Source organism: Megachile rotundata, chromosome 5 (genome assembly GCF_050947335.1).
Source record: "Megachile rotundata isolate GNS110a chromosome 5, iyMegRotu1, whole genome shotgun sequence".
NCBI classification, from domain to species: domain Eukaryota; kingdom Metazoa; phylum Arthropoda; class Insecta; order Hymenoptera; family Megachilidae; genus Megachile; species Megachile rotundata.
Genome location: NC_134987.1, coordinates 20922950 through 20941982, shown reverse-complemented (window position 1 = coordinate 20941982; position 19033 = coordinate 20922950). Strand labels below are relative to the sequence as shown.

General features: G+C 31.0%; 2 protein-coding genes and 1 long non-coding RNA gene across 6 annotated transcripts; 1 reads left to right on the top strand and 2 right to left on the bottom strand.

The window, feature by feature from the left end:
- Nucleotides 1-53: 53 nt before the first annotated feature.
- On the bottom strand, nucleotides 54-4647 carry Ubqn (ubiquilin). Of its 2 annotated transcripts, XM_012285139.2 has the most exons (8): nucleotides 4462-4647; nucleotides 3746-3949; nucleotides 3431-3629; nucleotides 3048-3336; nucleotides 2333-2980; nucleotides 2064-2211; nucleotides 1867-1996; nucleotides 54-1557 (listed from the first exon to the last, which is right to left on the bottom strand). In XM_012285139.2, exons 2-8 carry the CDS (start codon nucleotides 3845-3847, stop codon nucleotides 1481-1483), a joined length of 1593 nt encoding a protein of 530 aa, XP_012140529.1. In that variant the 5' UTR covers nucleotides 3848-3949; nucleotides 4462-4647; the 3' UTR covers nucleotides 54-1480. The 2 variants fall into 2 exon arrangements, with proteins under 2 accessions (XP_012140529.1, XP_012140530.1); XM_012285140.2 differs by lacking the exons at nucleotides 1867-1996; nucleotides 4462-4647 and having other exon boundaries at nucleotides 3746-4434.
- Nucleotides 4648-12633: 7986 nt separating this feature from the next.
- On the top strand, nucleotides 12634-13240 carry LOC143264430 (uncharacterized). Its single transcript, XR_013038143.1, has 3 exons — nucleotides 12634-12944; nucleotides 13019-13116; nucleotides 13190-13240. It is a non-coding gene; the product is annotated as an uncharacterized LOC143264430 (long non-coding RNA).
- LOC100880193 (cGMP-dependent 3',5'-cyclic phosphodiesterase) lies at nucleotides 13208-18995 on the bottom strand. 3 transcript variants are annotated; one of them, XM_076531485.1, is made up of 13 exons: nucleotides 18886-18995; nucleotides 17891-18127; nucleotides 17485-17601; nucleotides 16507-16751; nucleotides 16310-16419; nucleotides 16090-16229; nucleotides 15835-16021; nucleotides 15581-15762; nucleotides 15318-15502; nucleotides 14985-15249; nucleotides 14624-14911; nucleotides 14403-14548; nucleotides 13208-14227 (listed from the first exon to the last, which is right to left on the bottom strand). In XM_076531485.1, exons 2-13 carry the CDS (start codon nucleotides 17996-17998, stop codon nucleotides 14008-14010), a joined length of 2193 nt encoding a protein of 730 aa, XP_076387600.1. In that variant the 5' UTR covers nucleotides 17999-18127; nucleotides 18886-18995; the 3' UTR covers nucleotides 13208-14007. The 3 variants fall into 3 exon arrangements, with proteins under 3 accessions (XP_076387600.1, XP_076387599.1, XP_012140531.1); XM_076531484.1 differs by lacking the exon at nucleotides 18886-18995 and adding an exon at nucleotides 18308-18446; XM_012285141.2 differs by lacking the exons at nucleotides 17485-17601; nucleotides 17891-18127; nucleotides 18886-18995 and adding an exon at nucleotides 17157-17319.
- Between the last annotated feature and the right edge of the window lie 38 nt (nucleotides 18996-19033).

Genomic DNA, 19033 nt, shown 5'->3' with positions numbered 1-19033 from the left:
GTTATTTAGAATTTATTATGATTATTAGCAAGGATTATTAAAGATATAACAACTCGATTTAAAATGTATATTTTACATAAGTTCCAGTCTATATTATTTCTAAATGTACGTTTGTATATTCGCATATCATCCATTCACGTGTGTTGCTAAAATAATTGAATAACACCTTACAGATACCTTACAGATACTTCGTACTTAAAAATTCATCAGTATGAATCAAACAATTTTATTTTGTAATATAGTCGCTTGTACAGAATACCTTGTTTAATAAAGTATACTGAATACACATAAAACTTTATAATAATGCGCATGGGTGTTTATGTAATCGTACAACAATTAAAAGTATTAAAATTATAACTGTTTTTTTTTCTCTCAATAAAGATAATTTACAACATTTACCTTTTTTGTTTCAATATATCTTATTACCTAACCGACGATTACATATCCAGTTTAACACATTTACATGTGATATTTCGTTAAATCGATCTTTTTCGCGCGTTTCTCTATAAACAACCTACACCATAATATTCTCAATCATCACGCTACAAATCTCTAAATTTGTATTGTAAGACATATAGTGCATAGTACTTTTTTTTTTAATATACGAACGATACAAAATAGAAAGGGAAACGAAATAAATGAAAACAATACGCGTCGGCATAAAGAAGAAACAAAAAAAGGAAAATTCGCTTCTTTTTGCCATACGTACGAAACTTACATGGAAAACACTAATGCATCACCGAACACTTTTTCTTCGATTAGATGGAATAATCGAATTATAATTTTTGATAGTTGAGAAACCTTCGATTTTTGCATTTCGACGTCATTTATTTCTATACACCAAACGTTATTTAATTAATAATTACCCCATACCCATTTCTGTTGTAAACATATCAACGTTTCATGCAATACACTTACTAGTATGATTACGTACACGTAAGCAAAAAAGAAAAAGTGACCTTCCATAAAATTTACAATCGATCGATCAAGCCAAAAGCACTTTTATTAACGGCAATCTATTTTCCATGCAGGTTCCACTGTTTCTAAGAAACACCATAAATGTACAATAACAAAGAAGAAGGATATGACCTTCGCATTATGATCTAATGTAATTCTCTTCGAATATGCGATAAACAAATTTACACCGACGAAATACATTAACAGAGCTATCTAGTACTTAGAGCACATCGAGAAATACAGAATACAGAATTAAACTAGAAATTTCAAGAGTGGGATACGTGAACAAGTTAAACATTTAGATATTCAGTACTTGTATTATCGAATAAGATAAAGTACCAATCCAAAATAAAAATGCATATTAAACGAATTAGTAGCGTGTATTCTGTCAAGATTTGGGGTAGAAGTTTATAATTTTTCTGACAGTCAGTTACCTCAAATATCTCTCACCACGCCTGTTGTAAGAGGTAAATAAGGAAAAAATTAGAAATAGTAATGGAATAACGGTATTGCATATTGGTGGTTAGCTCATAGACACTTGTCCATTAGACAGTAGCCGTTCAATAGCAGCATTTATATCTCCGAATGTGGCAATTAAGGCTGAAAATAACATTAATGTACGTATATTATTTACATTATACACTACATAGTCATTAGCACAAATTAACGTTAATTGTGTTCATTGTGTTAACATTAATTCAATAATAACTAACTTTGAGAATATAGAACCAATTAAAAAGTTATAAATTTATATTGCAGGAATTTCAAATTATCGAATTTTTAAATTGAAAAACAGACTACTTATTAAAACAACATATGTTGTGGGTCCTCCGATTAGTATTTTAAAAGCTAATTAAGTATTTGAAGTAATAATTGCCAAAATAATCTAAAAAATATATATACCATTACCTTGTAAGTTAGCATCTCTATTAACAAAACCCATAGCAGTAAGCTGTTCTAACTGTACTCTGTAACGTTCTTCAGGTGGGAGGGTAGCAGACTGACCATCTACACCTTGATTTAATGCCATTGCCGATACCTAACAAAAGTGAATTTAATGATTGGTTCTTTATTCATTATTTATAAGTTAGACGAAATTTATTTACCATACGAGCCATGAATTGAGAAAATGCATCTTGCTGATTTGTATCAGTTGACTGTGTAGTTGGTGTATTTGAACTTGTTACACTCGCATTTGATGGCGGTGATGGTGATGTTGTCGTCGCTGTTGACGGAGGCATAGACAATCCCATACTAAAAATTGTACATTAATAAACTTTGGAACTACTTGCATATTGTACAAAAATTGTATAAAATAATATAAAACTATAGTATAAAAATTAATGTACAATATATGTTATAGGTAACAACTTACCTTCCAACAAGTTCTGGAGCAATTGTACGTAATTGTTCTATACCCTGTTGAACCTGCATAAGTGCGGCTAAAGCATCAGGGTTAGTGACAACATTCTGCATTTGAGGATTTTGCATTTGTTGAATGATTACAGGCATCATTGTTTGTAATTGTTCCTGCATTTGTGGATTTGCCCGAAAGAATGGAGTAGTAGAAATCATTCTGCTGGCTATAGATGGGTCTGCTGCCATAGCTTCCAACATTGATCTTGTGTATGGAGCATTTAACATGTTTCTCATCAATTGGGGGTTCTCCATCATTTGAGCTGTAAGACTTTGCATTCCTGGTGAATCCAGTAGACCTCTTCCTTGATGCTGATTAGAAGAATCGCTCTGATTTTGAGCCCAAGGATTTGGCAATGGATCCCTGTTTTCTTGACCCTGTTGCGGATTAGCTTGACCATCTTGATTATTGCTATTTTCTACTAATGCTGCAAAAGGATTATGTTCATTGGCTGCTGCTGCGAACATAGGTTCTTGAATATCGCGGTACATCCGACGAAGTGCACTATGACCACCAGGAATACTTTCTAAATTAGATAAAGCTCTGTCATGGGAACGCATAAGTTCTTGAAGCATTGCTGGATTACGTGCCAATTCCATTGTTTGTCTAAAAAATTATGTTGTATGCAACATATGTCCATGTATGATTTATATTGTATGTTATAAATTCTTACCTTAATAATTCAGGATTATTCAACATGTGACTAATTTCTGGATTACGTTGCATCAATTCTTGCATCTGAGGATTAGCGGTAACCAAATTACGCATATTTTCTGGATCATTCATCAAACTTTGTACTAACGGATTGTCAAGTACTTGACGCATCGTTTCTGGGTTTGATAATAATTCACGTTGCATACGTTGGTGCATATCTATGAAATTAGCAGATCCTAAACCAAGAGATTCCAAGCCTGGAAGTCCTCCCAAACTCCCTAATCCAAAAGGACTTGCACTTATATCAGCTGATTAAAATTAAAAAGTAATTTAATACTCTTGTTATGACTCAGAAGTATAAAGTTAAAATTTAAGGCTTCAAATGATATGATATCTTTATACCTTGTAATCTTTGAGACAGAGATGAATCTTGATTCTGATTAGTAGGAGCACGCGGTGCTTTAATAACCAGATGTACTGTCAATCCATCCTTGACATTATGCGTACTCAAATTTTCATGATCTTTCATAATCTTTCCAGCAAAGATGAGACACAACTGTTCAGTTTGAGCATTGAACTTCTTGGAAACTGCATCTTTAAACTACAAGTTTAAAAAGAACAATCATTAAAGTTAACCCAACTATATAACAAGTATGTTGTTCAGTTATGAATCTTATCTTTTATGAAAATTACAAATATACTATAAAAAAAACTTACATCTTTAATACTTGCATCCTCTTCAATTTCAACGCTTTGTTTTTCTTTTGACGTTTGAACATTAATAGTAATTTTCTTTCGAGTATCCTCGCCTTCTGCCATCTTGAATCGGTAGATGACTCGTTACTTTCGACGCTTTCGATTCTCCCTCGTTGAGGGCCAATTGCGCACCACTCGCCTCGAATATTCTGAACTCTTTCAGCACTGCTTAAAATTTCGTTTACGGATTTGTTTCCGAAGAAACTACGCTGAATTTTTACAAGTTATTCCGAAAGACTATAAGATTACATAGAAGGGTCAACTGAAGCAATTATTCTATACTGAGTCATAATGAATAAAATGATGAAAAATATACCGACACGCCAAACACTTGTATATAGTTTGTTCGAGAGTCAATAGTTTACTAGATAATCTTTGATACTACACGTAAATGATGAAATAGCAATTTTACTTTAGAAATAATTGGGATTATTTATGAAAAATTGTAAATTGTTACGTTAAGAGGTTATGTCGCGTTGCCACTACTGTAACTTTAAAGCACTAACACACATTTAATGTTACGCATAAAATTGTATCAGATATACATATACATATGTACTTCTACTCCTATAAAATTATTGTTAAATTGGTTGTGCAACTAAGAGGGAAATATAAATCGAGTAAATTTACTTTTATGTCACTCTCTAATAATTTGGAATATATTTGTAATATATTACCTCTCTAAGAGGTGATATATTCTTCTTCCTTGTCTAGTATCGCCTCTTATTATATCTACATTTGCCCTTAGGCTAATTAGAGTTATCTTAAGGGTGGTTAAAAATTGATAATATTTTAGTAAAGTCAAAACAATTCGAAATTAATTGGTCTTGCACTTCGATGTAATTCGATTCATACTATAATTATAATAATATCAACTATATTTAATTGAACATAATGGAAAACGATACACGTGGCGCCGTCCAGTGGCAGTATGAAAAACTAATAAAACTACAGTTTCAAAAACGTATAGTTCACCCTGTTCGCCGGAGAGATGGCACTAGTCCCATTTTCGCTGATGACGTCATTTTTTAAAAAACCGCGCGTAAAAGATTCGATAAATATGAAACTAATATGTGTTCAAAACAGTTCGCACACTTTACTGAATCACTTCGGTAAGAAGTAATGTCAAAGAATTACATAAAAATAAATTTAAACACAATAATTCGTAGATAATTTACAAGATATCCGCGCGAGAAAGTTATAAAAATAATGAATTGCAATAATTAATTTATATAATAATGAGTTGCAATAAAATATATCGTAATATATTAATTAACAATCATTTTGCAACATATCTGCAAGAATGAGTTAAAAAAAAATAATAAATTTAAATAATCGTAACAATAAATTTGTTAATAAACAATCGAAAAATATTAAATTATAAAAAAATTAACATTAGAATAATTATACAACGTCTAATAAGAGTCGTTGCACGCTATTGGTGGATTACGTGATGTCTAATTGGCTGTTGTTAACTACCAATAACACTTACGCTTGAGGAGGTCAAGTGTGCTCAGTCGTATTTTGGAAGTCGAGGAGGTCGAGTGTCACCTGTCAACACTTACCGGTACGAGTCAAGGGTTTACTTAACCGATACTGTGCTTGTCCCTGGGTTACCTAGTGTGCTACCACTAGTATTTAGTGTGCTTTAACAAATATTTTTTAATAAATATGGGGGTGTATTAACAAATTTTATGGTGTGATTCTACAAGTGTCAAAGTACTTACCGGAGTGTTTTAATTTATAATTGTGCATGTGTATACGGATACATTAATGTGTTTTATAGTGTTGTTATAAAAGTGTTTTACCATTATTTTTTAAATATTTTACTGGGTTTTATGGTGTTATTATCCGTGTTTTTACAAATTTTTATGAACATTTAATGAGTTTTATGGTGTGGTTACCTACGTGTTTTGACATACCTGTCAAGTGTGTGAGTGTAATTTACGGCGTAGTTGTACAAGTGTTCTACCGTTATTTTTCAAATATTTTATCGGGTTTTATGGTGTTATTATCTGTGTTTTTATAAATTTTTGTGAACATTTAATGAGTTTTATGGTGTGGTTACCTACATGTTTTGACATGCTTGTGCAAGTGTTTAATGTAATTTACTGTGTAGTTGTATAAGTGCTTAACCGCCATTTTTGAATTATTTTACCGGGTTTTATGGCGTGGTTACCAACGTGTTTTAACATGCTTGTGCAAGTGTTTTAATGTAATTTACTGCGTAGTTGTACAAGTGCTTTACCGTTATTTTTCAAATATTTTACCGGGTTTTATGGCGTTATTATCTATGCGTTTTTACAAATTTTCGTGAACATTTTAATTTATAATTTTGCATGTGCATACGAATATATTAGTGTGTTTTATAATGTATAAGTGTTTTACCGTTATTTTTCAAATATTTTACTGGGTTTTGTGGTGTTATTACCTACATGTTTTTCAAATTTTTATGAACGTTCAGTATGTTTTACGGTGTGGTTAACTATGTGTTCCGGTATATTTTTGCAAACGTTTTGACATGTTCTATGAAGTAATTATCCAAGTGTTTTGACATACATTTACAAATGTTTTACAATATTTCACGATGTTGCTATTGACAAACGTTTGCAAATTTATAACCGAATTCTGTACTGCAGTTATTGTATTTTTGCATGTTAATCAAAATGCAAATTAATAAACACAGTTAATTAATCGTTGTGATTTATTTATGATTACAGAAGGCCACGCCAACTTTACGGACAAATCACCAAATCCAAATTTGACGAAAGAAGCCAATCAACCAAGTAGCCAAGCAGTCAATCAATCAAGCAGCCAAGCAGTCAATCAACCAAACAGCCAGTCAATCAGATGAGCCGCCTCTCAGATGCTTTACCAGTAAAACGAGCGCAGTGATGCAAGTCAACGATCGGTGAGTCGCATGCTTTACGGTTCCTCCGGTTCCCATCATGTCGTAGGACGAATGGTCCGAAGCGACACGGGAACTGGTTGTATTTTTATTATTTGAGCGAGCATAGTGACCACGACTGTACGATCGTGTAAAATTCGTACAAACTGTTTATTATATTTATTAGCTCAGGTCAGGGTTTTCTTGTACATCGCGTTTTAACTTAACTTTTTTACGAATCAAATTGAAATTAGTACATTGAAGTCGGATGACCCTCCGATTTCGTGCTAATTCAATTATAGAGTCACTTTCAATTTTTACGTATCGCGTACTCTTTTTAAATACACATATGTACAAGAAAATTTCGCGGAAAACAGATTTTGATATCAAAGTTAATTATGAATGTTTTTGATCATTTAGTAAATTTACTTTGATATCACAAATCTGTTAAGAATGAAACAATCGATACTTAGATTTTTGCAAAGTGATCTCCATTTTCCATTTTGAAACGATTTGTGTAGAGTCATTTCAAAGTTATATTTGTGCATACAAAATTTAGAGTCAATTTTTTTGGGAGACACTTTATTAGCATGTTTCTAATCATGTTTTTTAGCTCAGGATTTTCAGCACACATGAAGAAAACTGGTAGGTTCAGATATTGTTGGCCGTGTTCATTTTTATGCTCTAAACTCATGCGCGTGCTTAGATGCTACTCGCATGGGTTAGGGCAGGTGGACACGGTTTAGTTTTAAGATGTTTTGGCGATCGATAAATTGGCAGTGAATTATTATCGACACAAGTTACACGTGTGTGTGTGGTTAGGTCGTGGACCTTGTGTCGATTTTAAACTATAGATTTATTATAAAAATTTGTCAAAATTTTATTTATGCATACAAATGCAAGTAGAGTCATTTTCAAGTTATATTTGTGCATACAAAATGCAAGTAAAGTCATTTCAAAGTTATATTTGTGCATACAAAATGCAAGTAGAGTCATTTCAAAGTTATATAAATTAAGTTATAAAATTGTATTAGTAGTTAAAATTATTGCATGTACATATTACATTGAATATTCGAAAGAGTACGAAAATGAAATATGTATGTTCACTGTCGATTGTCGATCGATTTCAGCAAAAAGGTATGAACTTAGAGTGTGAATGTTGTATTGAACTCGGGTGTCGGAGACGTCCCGGGACGTACTCCCTAGGAATAGGTTTTTTGCACCCGGGTGGTATGTGTGAGAACCGTGGAGTGTGTTTTTGTGAGAGTGGACTTTGCAATTTTTTAAATATAGCGATAGGCAGGCAGGTAGTTTACTTCTGGTATGAATGAGTTAGTTTTAAGTAGGTAGGGCCAGAGCAAGCATTCATGTTTCTCTCTCCTCCTCTCTTACACGTGAGATGCTTGCATCTGGGGGGTTGACGAAAAATCGAGAAGAGAAAAATATTAAATATGAATTTATTTAATATTCTCTTGAACTCGATTTTTCGTTCAGGCCAGGCCTTTTAGTTTGTAAGTCGCAGTCGGGTTCTAGATCCGATTGCAAAAATGAAGTACACTGTGAAGTGAAGTGCAGTGAAAAAAAATATTCTGCTCGGACATTCTTTTACGAACAGCGTATTCTAAGAATCGCTGTCCGTATATCTTTTTATTTTTACTAATTTTTCTTTCTTATCAAACTAACTTATTACACATATTATATAAAATTTCGATTTTGTTATCGATTGAAATAAATGGATAGTATTGCAATTTTATTTCTATAAAATTGTCTGCTATCTTTTTATGGAGATTGATAGCAAAATTGAAAATTTATGTAAGTGTGAAAACTAAGAATGTCCGAGTTATCGTAAAATTTCGCGAATGATTTTCGTGAGGCTATGCCGAAGAGAGAAGAGGCTATATGCCGAAGAGCCCCGGCAAAAATTGCCAAAGAAGAGGGGAACTATTAATGGCTGTCCATCTTAGGATGGAGAGTCATTTTGTCACTATGCTCGCTAATTATTTTTTGTATTTTACATGTATTTTTTTGAACGATACAAAATGTATCGTTTTGCTCGAATTTTTACGAGCAAAGCCACCCGCGACTTTTATGCCCTCCCAATTAAATTTCGAGATTAAAGATTTTTTTAACCGACTTCGAAAAAGGAGGAGGTTACTCAATTCGATCAGTATATTTTTTTTTTTTTTTTTTTTTTTTTTTTTTATTATTTTTATTTTCTATGTGTGCCCGCCTATTACGCCTAGCTGGATGCACCGATCGGAACGAAACCTTTTGCATCTGGTAGGTTCTGACTCCCCATTGGTACCATTATCAAAAAATTTTTCATTTTTCAGTTGCAAAGTGTTGTTATTGCAAAAAAACCGGCAACTTTTGAAATAAACTTTTCTCGATTTTAGTGCGCTTTTAATATCTTATCACGGACATGATTCTGAACAATTTTGTTCATATAAAAATTTCGCGGAAAGCTTTAGTTTTCGAGATATTAGCGAAAAATTATTGAAAAGTTTTGAAATCAACTTTGGACGATTTTAATGTCCTTTTAATATGTTATCAGGGGCACGATTCTGAACAACTTTTTCCTTATTCACAATTAAGGGGAAGCTTTAGTTTTCGAGTTATTAGCGAAAAACTATTGTTACTAATATATTGAATTCCACGTATGCCTCCGTGTCTCTGGTGGTATATGAGTCAACATGCAGTCGCCGATTTTCTACTGTTTCTACAAACACGTCTTGCCGGCCGATAAAAAGTGTGAAATAAAATAATTTTTAGAAAAAAAAATACGCCGACTTCGAAATGCACTAAAAAGTATAAAATAATTTCTATTTCCTAATGAAGTAATTTCTATTTCATTCAATCATACAATTACGTAACAGATATGAATGAAACCTATTTACTCGTTAGGTATTATATTAAATACATTTCAACCTTTTCGGAGGCGGCGCAAAATTAAATAACATATTCAAAATAATCTTTTAATTTTTCGCCGCCTCCGAAAAGGTTGAAATGTATTTAATATAATACCTAACGAGTAAATAGGTTTCATTCATATCTGTTACGTAATTGTATGATTGAATGAAATAGAAATTACTTCATTAGGAAATAGAAATTATTTTATACTTTTTAGTGCATTTCGAAGTCGGCGTATTTTTTTTTCTAAAAATTATTTTATCATAACTTCGCGATTAAATTCTGTGATTCGAGATTTTTATGCCCGCCTAATTAAATTTCACGATTAGAGACTTTTGTGTCCCTTCGCGATTACATTACGAAATTAGAGATTTTTGCATGCCTTCGCGATTCGAGATTTTTATACCCGCCCAATTAAATTTTGAGATTAGAGATTTTTGTATCCCTTCGCGATTACAGTACGAAATTAAAGATTCTTGCATCCCTTCGCGATTGCATTACGAAATTAGAGATTTTTGCATCCCTCGCGTTTACAGTACGAAATTAAAGATTTTTGCATCCCTCGCGATTAAATTTTGAGATTCGAGATTTTTATATCCCTTCGCGATTTTATTTCGAGCTTCGAGATTTGTATACCCCTTCGCGATTTTAATTTTCCCGATTTTTATGTGTTAATTATTGTTCTCTGTTTCAGGAATTGATTTTGAATAAATTGTTTTATTGTTGATTGATCTTAATTTCATAATTGTCATTGTGTTTTCTGTTTCTCGATAGGGTCGTTTCACTTCTTCTCGTACAATTTTATAGGATAATAAAATTTTGTATGTTTCAAATTTTATTTTTTGGTAAGTTAATGCTCTCTTTTCTCAAATTTCTGTCTTAATAAATTTTTGTCTGTTTTAGTGTTTCTTTTTTGCTAAGTTCTGTCGTTTCCTCAAATCCGCAATTTTCATTGCGTTTCGTATTTTTTGAAATTCTTGTCTGAAATAAAGAAAAATTTTCCTCCTCCTCCCACAATTTTCTGTGTTAATAGAATTTTGTCTGTTTCAGATTTTTATTTTATGTAAGTAATGTAATAATTTATATGTCTCAATAACTTTTGTCTGTTTCAGATTTTTATTTTACGTAAGTAATGAAATAATTTATATTTGTCTTAATAAAATTTTGTCTGTTTCAGAATTTAATTTTTGATAAATTCTTACATTGCTCTTTCTTCTCGAATTTCTGAGTTAACAAATTTTTGTCGGTTTTAGTGCTTCTTCTTTGCTAAGTTCTGTCGTTTCCTCAAATCCGCAATTTTCATTGCGTTTCGTATTTTTTGAAATTTTTGTATGAAATAAAGAAAAATTTTGCACCTCCTCCCACAATTTTCTGTGTTAATAAATTTTTATCTGTTTCAGAATTTAATTTTTGGTAAGTACTTATATTGTTCTCTCTTCTCAAATTTCTATGTTAATAAATTTTTGTCTGTTTCAGAATTTAATTTTTGGTAAGTTATGTTCAGTGCATTAGTTTTAAGTTAATTCCGAGCTGTGGGAGGAAGGGTGGGCTCGGGCGTAAGTTTTTCGTCACAAATCGTCACGATTTGTGGCGAAAAACTTACGCAAATTGTGCCTTTTGTTCTAACTTGCGCTCATCTTTACAATTTTTTAACTTGTTAGATATTAGTTCGTAGTAGTAGCCTATCATTTTTATGAACAGTTGCTTTAAACTTAAAAGAAAGTTCTTCCAACTTTCTTCTTTTACTCTTTTCTTTACTTACCTTTACATTACACGAGTGCAATTTTAGAACAAAAGGCACATTTAGGGCTTTAATTTTATGTAAGTGTTTTCAATGTTCTATATTTGTCTTAATCATTTTTGTATGTTTCAGGTTTTAATTTTATGCAAGCAACTTATTTATTCATATGTGTCTTAATTGTATTTGTCTGTTTCAGGTTTTTACCGAGTCGATTCGAGGTTTATTTAATTTTTATTCTGAAAATGTTAATATAAATTTACATGTCAGTATGAATTATTGTTACACCTATTTATTCTACAGGTAATAGGTCATCATTGAGGATATCAATCATCGAGGGATCATCGTGGGATCATCGAGGGATCATCGAGGGATGCGTGCGTTAGTTTTAAGCTAATTGTATGCGTGCGTTAATTCTAAGTTAAGTGTGCTCGTGGGAAGGGTGGGTGGGTCCTTGTAAGTACCTCTCATTCCAACTTGCACTCATCTGCTCAATTCTCAATATTTGTACGCGTTAGCTTGTAGTATACCCACTTATTTTTTGTCAATCGTTCTGCGCCCAAGTGGATCATTGGGGGTTGATAGCGCTGTGAACACGCGGTAGAGGTGAGCTGCAAGTGCCGGTGTAGCGCGAGTGATATTCTTTGCCCGGCGGGGCCGAACGGGGGGAGCACCTCTCATAGCATGATGTGCCCCCCCGATCTGCCGCCATACTGCCAAGGGGCATCACGGCAAGGGTGTCCTCTGTATAAGTCGCCCGCGCGTCAGAAATGGGAAACCCTCCGCCAACTGGGGTGTATCACTCGTTCTTACCAAAGGTATCTTCGGTTCATCTTTGCCGTCGTGGTTCACGTAAGCCACTATGGGCTACCCTTTGACCCATGGAAAGCAAGGTTCGCTTGGCGAGAAATAATGGTCCCCTTTTTTCACAGAAAGTTCTTCTAACTTTCTTTTCTTTTTAGTAGAAAGTTCTTCTAACTTTCTTCTCTTTTAGTAGAAAGTTCTTCTAACTTTCTTTTTTGCCCCTTTGCTTTTTTACTTCGTCATAGATTATTTGAGTGCAATCTTGGAATGAGAGGTACCGTGCGGCGTTTAGAATAAGTTAAGCGTATGCGTGGGATCCTATGCAATTAGTATTAAGTTAATGTATGTGCGTGTGTGCGTGTGATACAAGCTCTTTACGGGATTGTGGTAAAGAACTTGTATGTGCGAGCCTATGGGCTAAGTAGAGTTAGAACTCATTTATCCTTCTGATAAATGAGGTTGCATTCGGAGGGAGGAAGGGATTTGGAGTTAGGGTGGGTCACTATCGTAGCCACCTCCACGTGGTGTGACCTGGTAATCGATGTTGTTTTCTATAGATTTATCGAAAGATAGTCTTTAGAAAATAATATCGAGCTAAGAGCTACAATTCATAGTTTCATTTATTGTCCAAAATTTTCTGTCAGTGCATTATTCTTTTACATGCAGTCATCAACGCTCGCTATATGCACTATTCGGCTTTCAAAGTGTTGTGCATTACACGCGCACGGTTTAAGCAAGCGCATATTGTAAGTCCTCAATTCGCCGTTTCAAGTCTAGAGGGCATAACAAAACCACTGATTCTCTGCACGATCGGTAGTTTGGTAAGTAAATATTTTTTAGAATTTTGATACACCTCTAATAGCATAGCTCGCCACTAAAACAGTACTTTTTTCAGGAAGAATCGCCACCTCTTCTTCAGGAAACCAAATTTGCAATTAACAGTCATTTGCTGTACCTCCTTTTCTGCTTCTAAAATTCTACAGCATCACAGTGGTACTTTACTATATTTTGTTTTTTTTTTTTTAATGTTATGTAGATTTTAATATAATTATTTTTGATTTTACAGATAAATAATAATCTTACATTTGTATTTTTTAATATACAGAGTTTATTCCTATTGTATGTTACAAAAAGTATGTTTTACAAGTATTATTTAATATCACTGGCTTAATGCACGAAAACTATATGTCCACTTTTGATATTGTCAGGATAAATAGGTTTGAAGGTTCAATGATGCATTGATGTATGGTAATAAAACCAATATACTTGAAATTGTTTTTTAAATATTTTATCAATAGTACTTATGATCCATTAGCAAAAAATATACTTTTTGCATATGGTGATAACCATGTAATAATAGTAAAAACTAGTTAACAATTTAACAGTGTTCAGATTTATCAAACATATTTGATAAATTGTAACATTTACGAATGTTAAAAATTAAAGTAACAATCGATATAAAGCTAGTAGTTTTTGATATGAGATACAAATTTGTTTAAACTGCATAAGTTAAGCAGTAGTTTATATATTGTTTATATTTATATTAAATATATATTTTCATCTCAAAATAAAAGATTAAAAAAGTATTTGATCGATATATAAATACATACTTTCAAAAAACCAAGAATGTACAATTTGTAACATAAATATTCTGCAACAAATATAAATAAAGCTTTAATATATACGAAATTTGCAATAAATAAATATTCTTTTTAGAACGCCAGCATTCTTTTGATAAAATAATTTGTTCAACTACTATTCTTCTAACAAGGAATTGGTATGTCTATTGCTTCTGGATTTAAAAAGATTACAATTCCGATATCTCTCCGTTTTAGAATATTTTTTCAATTATCTTTTCATCTCAAATACTACTTTTCGTTTTATTTAATGATTGTTTGTAGAAGTTTGTGGAAGATTATTATTGCTTTGAGTACAAATTTGTAATACTTCTTCTTCAAATGCAGGATCCAATAATACGTCGATACCTTTCATTCCCGTTTTTGTATATTTTTGAAATATACTTTTAGATTCTTCCCATAAAATTCGATTTTCATTCAACACATTAACAAGTGGTTTTATCACCGGGAATAACGTAGAAAGGTTACTAAGAAATAAAATAACAAAGAAAATACAATAAAAGAGTAAAAATAATAGCTTTAAAAACTATTCATGAAAAGTTAAATGCCTCATATATCATTATATGTTTAGAAACTTTATGCATATGAATGTTAAAAATATATTTAAAAAAAATAATAAAATAAAGAAATAACAATACTTACATAAAAAGTGGTAGGACTATATTTGCAATAAACTGAACTTGGAGATCTGGTATAGATGCTCGTTCCCTGTCCATCATTTCTATAGGAGAACTACCCATACTTTTTTCTAAATCTCCTTGTGAAAAGAATTCATCATAAATTTTTTCCTAAGAATACAACATAATATTCAAATTTTCAATATTTCTTTTCATGAATTTATTACATTTTATACTCTTACTTACAGCAGTCTTTTTAGAAACCTTCCAATGTTTAGTTTGATCACTGAGATCACAACATGTCATAAGCATACCAAAAAAAAGTTTCAATTGTTTAGGATCATTTTTATCAAAATTTTTTGTAACCATTTCTTCCTGCTTCTCTACAGTGCGAAAATGAGCTGCCAAATCAGTTGCAAGTATGTTATTTCTTAGTAAATCTAATGCTTCGCTATATTCATCACTATTAAAATTTTCAAATATATTACAGTTTTCTGTGTTTAAGATACACATGGTCTGTGCTAAGTGATGTCTCTGTAATATAATAGTGACAATGAAATATGACATACTAGCATATGTTAGTTTAAAACACTTATATATAGTTCACCTCCATCACAGAACCTTCGGAACTATAAAGACAAGCTAGAACTGTACTGCATTTAGTTTGAAATGAATTATTTGTTCCTCTATGATCAATATCATGACATAAACATGATACTAAAAAAACCAAAGCTTGTAAGTGTGTCATATAATTTTTAGTAATAAGTTCCAAATTTTTTATTAACAGATATGCAAAGTGTGCCACTGAAAAGGCATGTACCCAGTTATGATAAGGTGCATCTCTATATCCTTTTTTAACATATAGTATAAACCTACAATAATGAATACGAATTTATCACTTACTTTGAATATTAAACTAAAAATAATATAATTTGATTACCTAGCTAAAGTCGATAATTTCATTTTCCAATGTTTGATAAGACCCAAATCATTAAACATTTTGATCGTATAACAAGGCATATGTTTATATGGAACACTTCTAGGAGTAAACTGAAATTTATCAAAGTCTTTTATATTATGTTCATCCTTGCAGTTTAACAATGCCTGAACAGCATCTTCTTCAACCTATACATGTATTAATAGAAGTGTATAATAGTATAACAATACTTGTACCAGGTATTCTAATGTCCCATGAATTTTTACCTTCATGTGATACATCATCACTTCGTTACTGAGTTTGTTTCTTGCTTGAGCATCTTGCATCTTTTTATAAACAATACTATGCATTATAGAAATTCCACAATAGATGCTAAATGCTGTAGCAACTTCTTCATCAAAAACATCAAAATATAATCCATCTTTCTTATTACAGAGTTGCGCAACACCTACAGTACAAAATCAAAACAAGGATGTAATACAAAAAATATTTAAAAAATTTTAAGCACATGTTTACTTACCAACAATTCCATTTTCATCTCTAATTGGAAAGCATAAGATATTTCTAGTTCTAAAACCTGTTACTTCGTCTATTCCACTATAAAAAAGAGGATGCTCATATGCATTTCTAATATTAAGTAATTTTCCAGTAGTTGCAACATGACCTGCTATACCTTGTCCTATAGGTATTCTCATTTCTTTCACAGACTAGAAATAATTGGATCTTTAACTTTCTTCATGAAGTATAATACTTCATATTTGAAACATAAACTCACTTCTTTCATAGCAATACCATCAAATACTTTAGCAACTAAATCTTGCTGATCAGGATCCAATAGAAATAATGAACATCTTTCTGCATTTGTTAAGTTTCTAACTTCAGCCATTATTTCTCGCAAGAGATCAGAAAAATCTCCTATTTATTATCATTGAAAATATAATGAATATATAAACTTTCAAGATTAATTACATTATTAAGCTTAAAAATAATATTACCCAAATGTGTAAAAAGTTTTCTAGAAACAGCAAGTAAATTTTGGCATTGGTGTTTTAAGCGAGTTTCTTCATGACATGTAAGTGAATTTAAAAGAAATCCTAAGCAAAATCTATAAAGAAAAATTTTTTATTTTTTTGAAAGAGAAATATTTTGAAGGTATCATTATACAGTTAATAGAAGTTGTATATTTTTCTACCTAAAACATTCTTGAACAGCTTCTGTACATTTACAAGTAATTTCCTTTTGATTGTTCTCATCAATTAGAGAAACTACTAAGGCTACATGGTTCTGCTTAGGATGTTGTATGGGAATTGTCAGAAGTGAATTTGTCATTGGACATATTGGTTGGAGGTAACGTAATACTTCTTCATCAAGCATTGTAATATCTGCAGTAGTTGGCTTTTTAGTTAGCACTGCTTTGTATAAAATATTATTTGATACCTATAAAAAATTGTTTACAGTTATATACATATTGAAACAAAACTGTGAAAGTAATATAAAATAATTCCTTAATTAACTATTAATTAAATATAAATATTTATACATTTCAATAGATTTTTCTTCAATTAAAAATCCAAATAATAATACTGTTTATATAACTCCTGTTATAGTTTATAATTAATTTAGAGTATTATCTTATCTGAAGATGAAGAATTTTAAGCTGATTTGATTGTTCAATAAAAGTTGGAATAAGAATTATAAATATATAGGTATAACAACCTTGATTAGGAAAGTGTGAATAATGATAAAATATATCACTGTAGATATATGTGTGTGCAAACATATATAGATAGTACTTTTTATACAGATTACTTGAAAAGTTTTGCAGTGTTATATCAATAATACCTCTATCTGTGTATGGCTTCATTTATGTAGGTTTCTAAGTATTCTGTTTGAGGATTACAATGCTAAGCAAACTATTTGTATCATGAATCAATCCTTGAAACTATTTTCTTTGCTATATCTCAAAAAAAGAATATTCTTTCAAGGTATACATTTTATACTAAAGATGTTAAACACAATAAAATTATTTAATAAAATAATTATGAAGACAATGATAGTATGATTAGTATGTACACTTTTTATGTACAATTTTTATCTTTTTCTGCAATAATGGTATCACTATTAATATTAAGAAATTAAATGAAAGAATAATAGTATAATAATTACTTACAGGAAATCTTATTTCCCTGTCTAAAATTTTGTCTCCTATCACATGAATAACCATTTCTTCTGACTTTATCAAGATGGGTACAAGAAAAGATACTTTTGTATTAGTTACACTTTGTATCTACAACATTAAAAAGAAATAAGATTAAAATTAAACTTAATTGTAATAACATATAGTATTTCTTGCAATTATTATACTTAACAAAATTTATTAGACTTATATAACAAAAATGTACAACAATTATTTCCATATACAATATATTTTGATTTTAATAGTTTTCGAATAATATTAACTATGATAAATAATTCTTTTCATAAACTTGATCGCTTTAACAAGTTGCAGCGTCTTTAAAAATAAGCATGCGTACCGCGAAAAATTGTGTACACAAAACGACGACAGTATTACTCACGTATTTGTTTAACTTTTGTTGCACTTCAGGATAAGAAAGATCACACAATTCTTCTAGAAGTAAAAGAATTTTCTCTGCATTCGGCATATTTAAATTGATCGTGTTCATTTCTTTTGTATTATTTTAGATTTTCTCTTCAAGTAAAATTATCAAAAACCGTTGTATCATGAGACATTGATAGAGTTTATTTCCAATTTCATGTTTTTCAGTTTATTGTAAAACATTTATATTCAAAACCTGCTTGCAAAAAGATAATTTATGTCAATCATTTTTAAATTTAAATTGACTGTCAAAAGCACAGGACAAGAACACAATGTGAAGAGTTACTGCAACTCTCTGCAGAGCTCTGCATTCTATACATTATACGTTAGTTCCTCAATCATGAATAAACAAGTGACGTGCGCAACTTTGACTTACTGTGTTTACACATTATGAATACTATTTAAAAATTCCTCCATTTATTATTTGTTTAAAACGCCATTTTGAAAAAGTAATATATTTGCAATTCAATATAATTGTCATTGTTCTTTATAAAGTATTTTACTCGTATTTAACTAATGTGCTTTTTACTTAATATTTGAGTATATATAAAACGATATTTAATATTTTATATTTATAGTTTAGAATATACTATAATGTTTTCGTTAATTGCTGTTTTAAGATGTTAACAATTCTATTAGTTCTTTTTATTTATTTTATTCAAATGCAATTATATTCTGTTCAATAAGAGATCGTATGTATCGTTTGACGAGTTTTTGTTCCTTCTACACATGTCAGTTCTCATTGGTTAGGGTACGTTTTATAACCAAGAGTAACACGCATGTGCCATTATGACTTTTCTGGCGCCAAACTTATATATTCAGTGATACAAAGTTTCAAATTTGCAAATTTTTTAATTTCTAAATCTTTGTCTTTTCAAATTCTCAAAGGGTTAAATCTTTTATTTCTCAGATTCTACATTTTCCAACTTTGTAAACTTTTAAGTTAGATCATACCTAGTCAACTGCCTCTTTATTATTTCTATACTACATTTTATTCACCATGTATATGACCGATGAAGTAAAAAACATATGACGATCAGAGAGCAATAAATAGCGGGAAACTTACTGAAGTTACCTACGTTGCGCGAAATAGACCTGATCT

What these genes read in the sequence shown, in the direction of transcription:
- Ubqn (XM_012285139.2), bottom strand. Translation starts at nt 3,847, where the DNA reads ATGGCAGAAGGCGAGGATACTCGAAAGAAAATTACTATTAATGTTCAA. An exon ending in TCTGTCTCAAAGATTACAAG is followed by an intron (nt 3,337 to 3,430) that starts GTATAAAGATAT and finishes AATTTTAATCAG; the next exon opens with CTGATATAAGTGCAAGTCCT. An exon ending in AATAATCCTGAATTATTAAG is followed by an intron (nt 2,981 to 3,047) that starts GTAAGAATTTAT and finishes ATAATTTTTTAG; the next exon opens with ACAAACAATGGAATTGGCAC.
- LOC100880193 (XM_076531485.1), bottom strand. Translation starts at nt 17,998, where the DNA reads ATGAACACGATCAATTTAAATATGCCGAATGCAGAGAAAATTCTTTTA. An exon ending in ATGGTATTGCTATGAAAGAA is followed by an intron (nt 16,022 to 16,089) that starts GTGAGTTTATGT and finishes AATTATTTCTAG; the next exon opens with TCTGTGAAAGAAATGAGAAT. An exon ending in TGATGATGTATCACATGAAG is followed by an intron (nt 15,503 to 15,580) that starts GTAAAAATTCAT and finishes ATACATGTATAG; the next exon opens with GTTGAAGAAGATGCTGTTCA.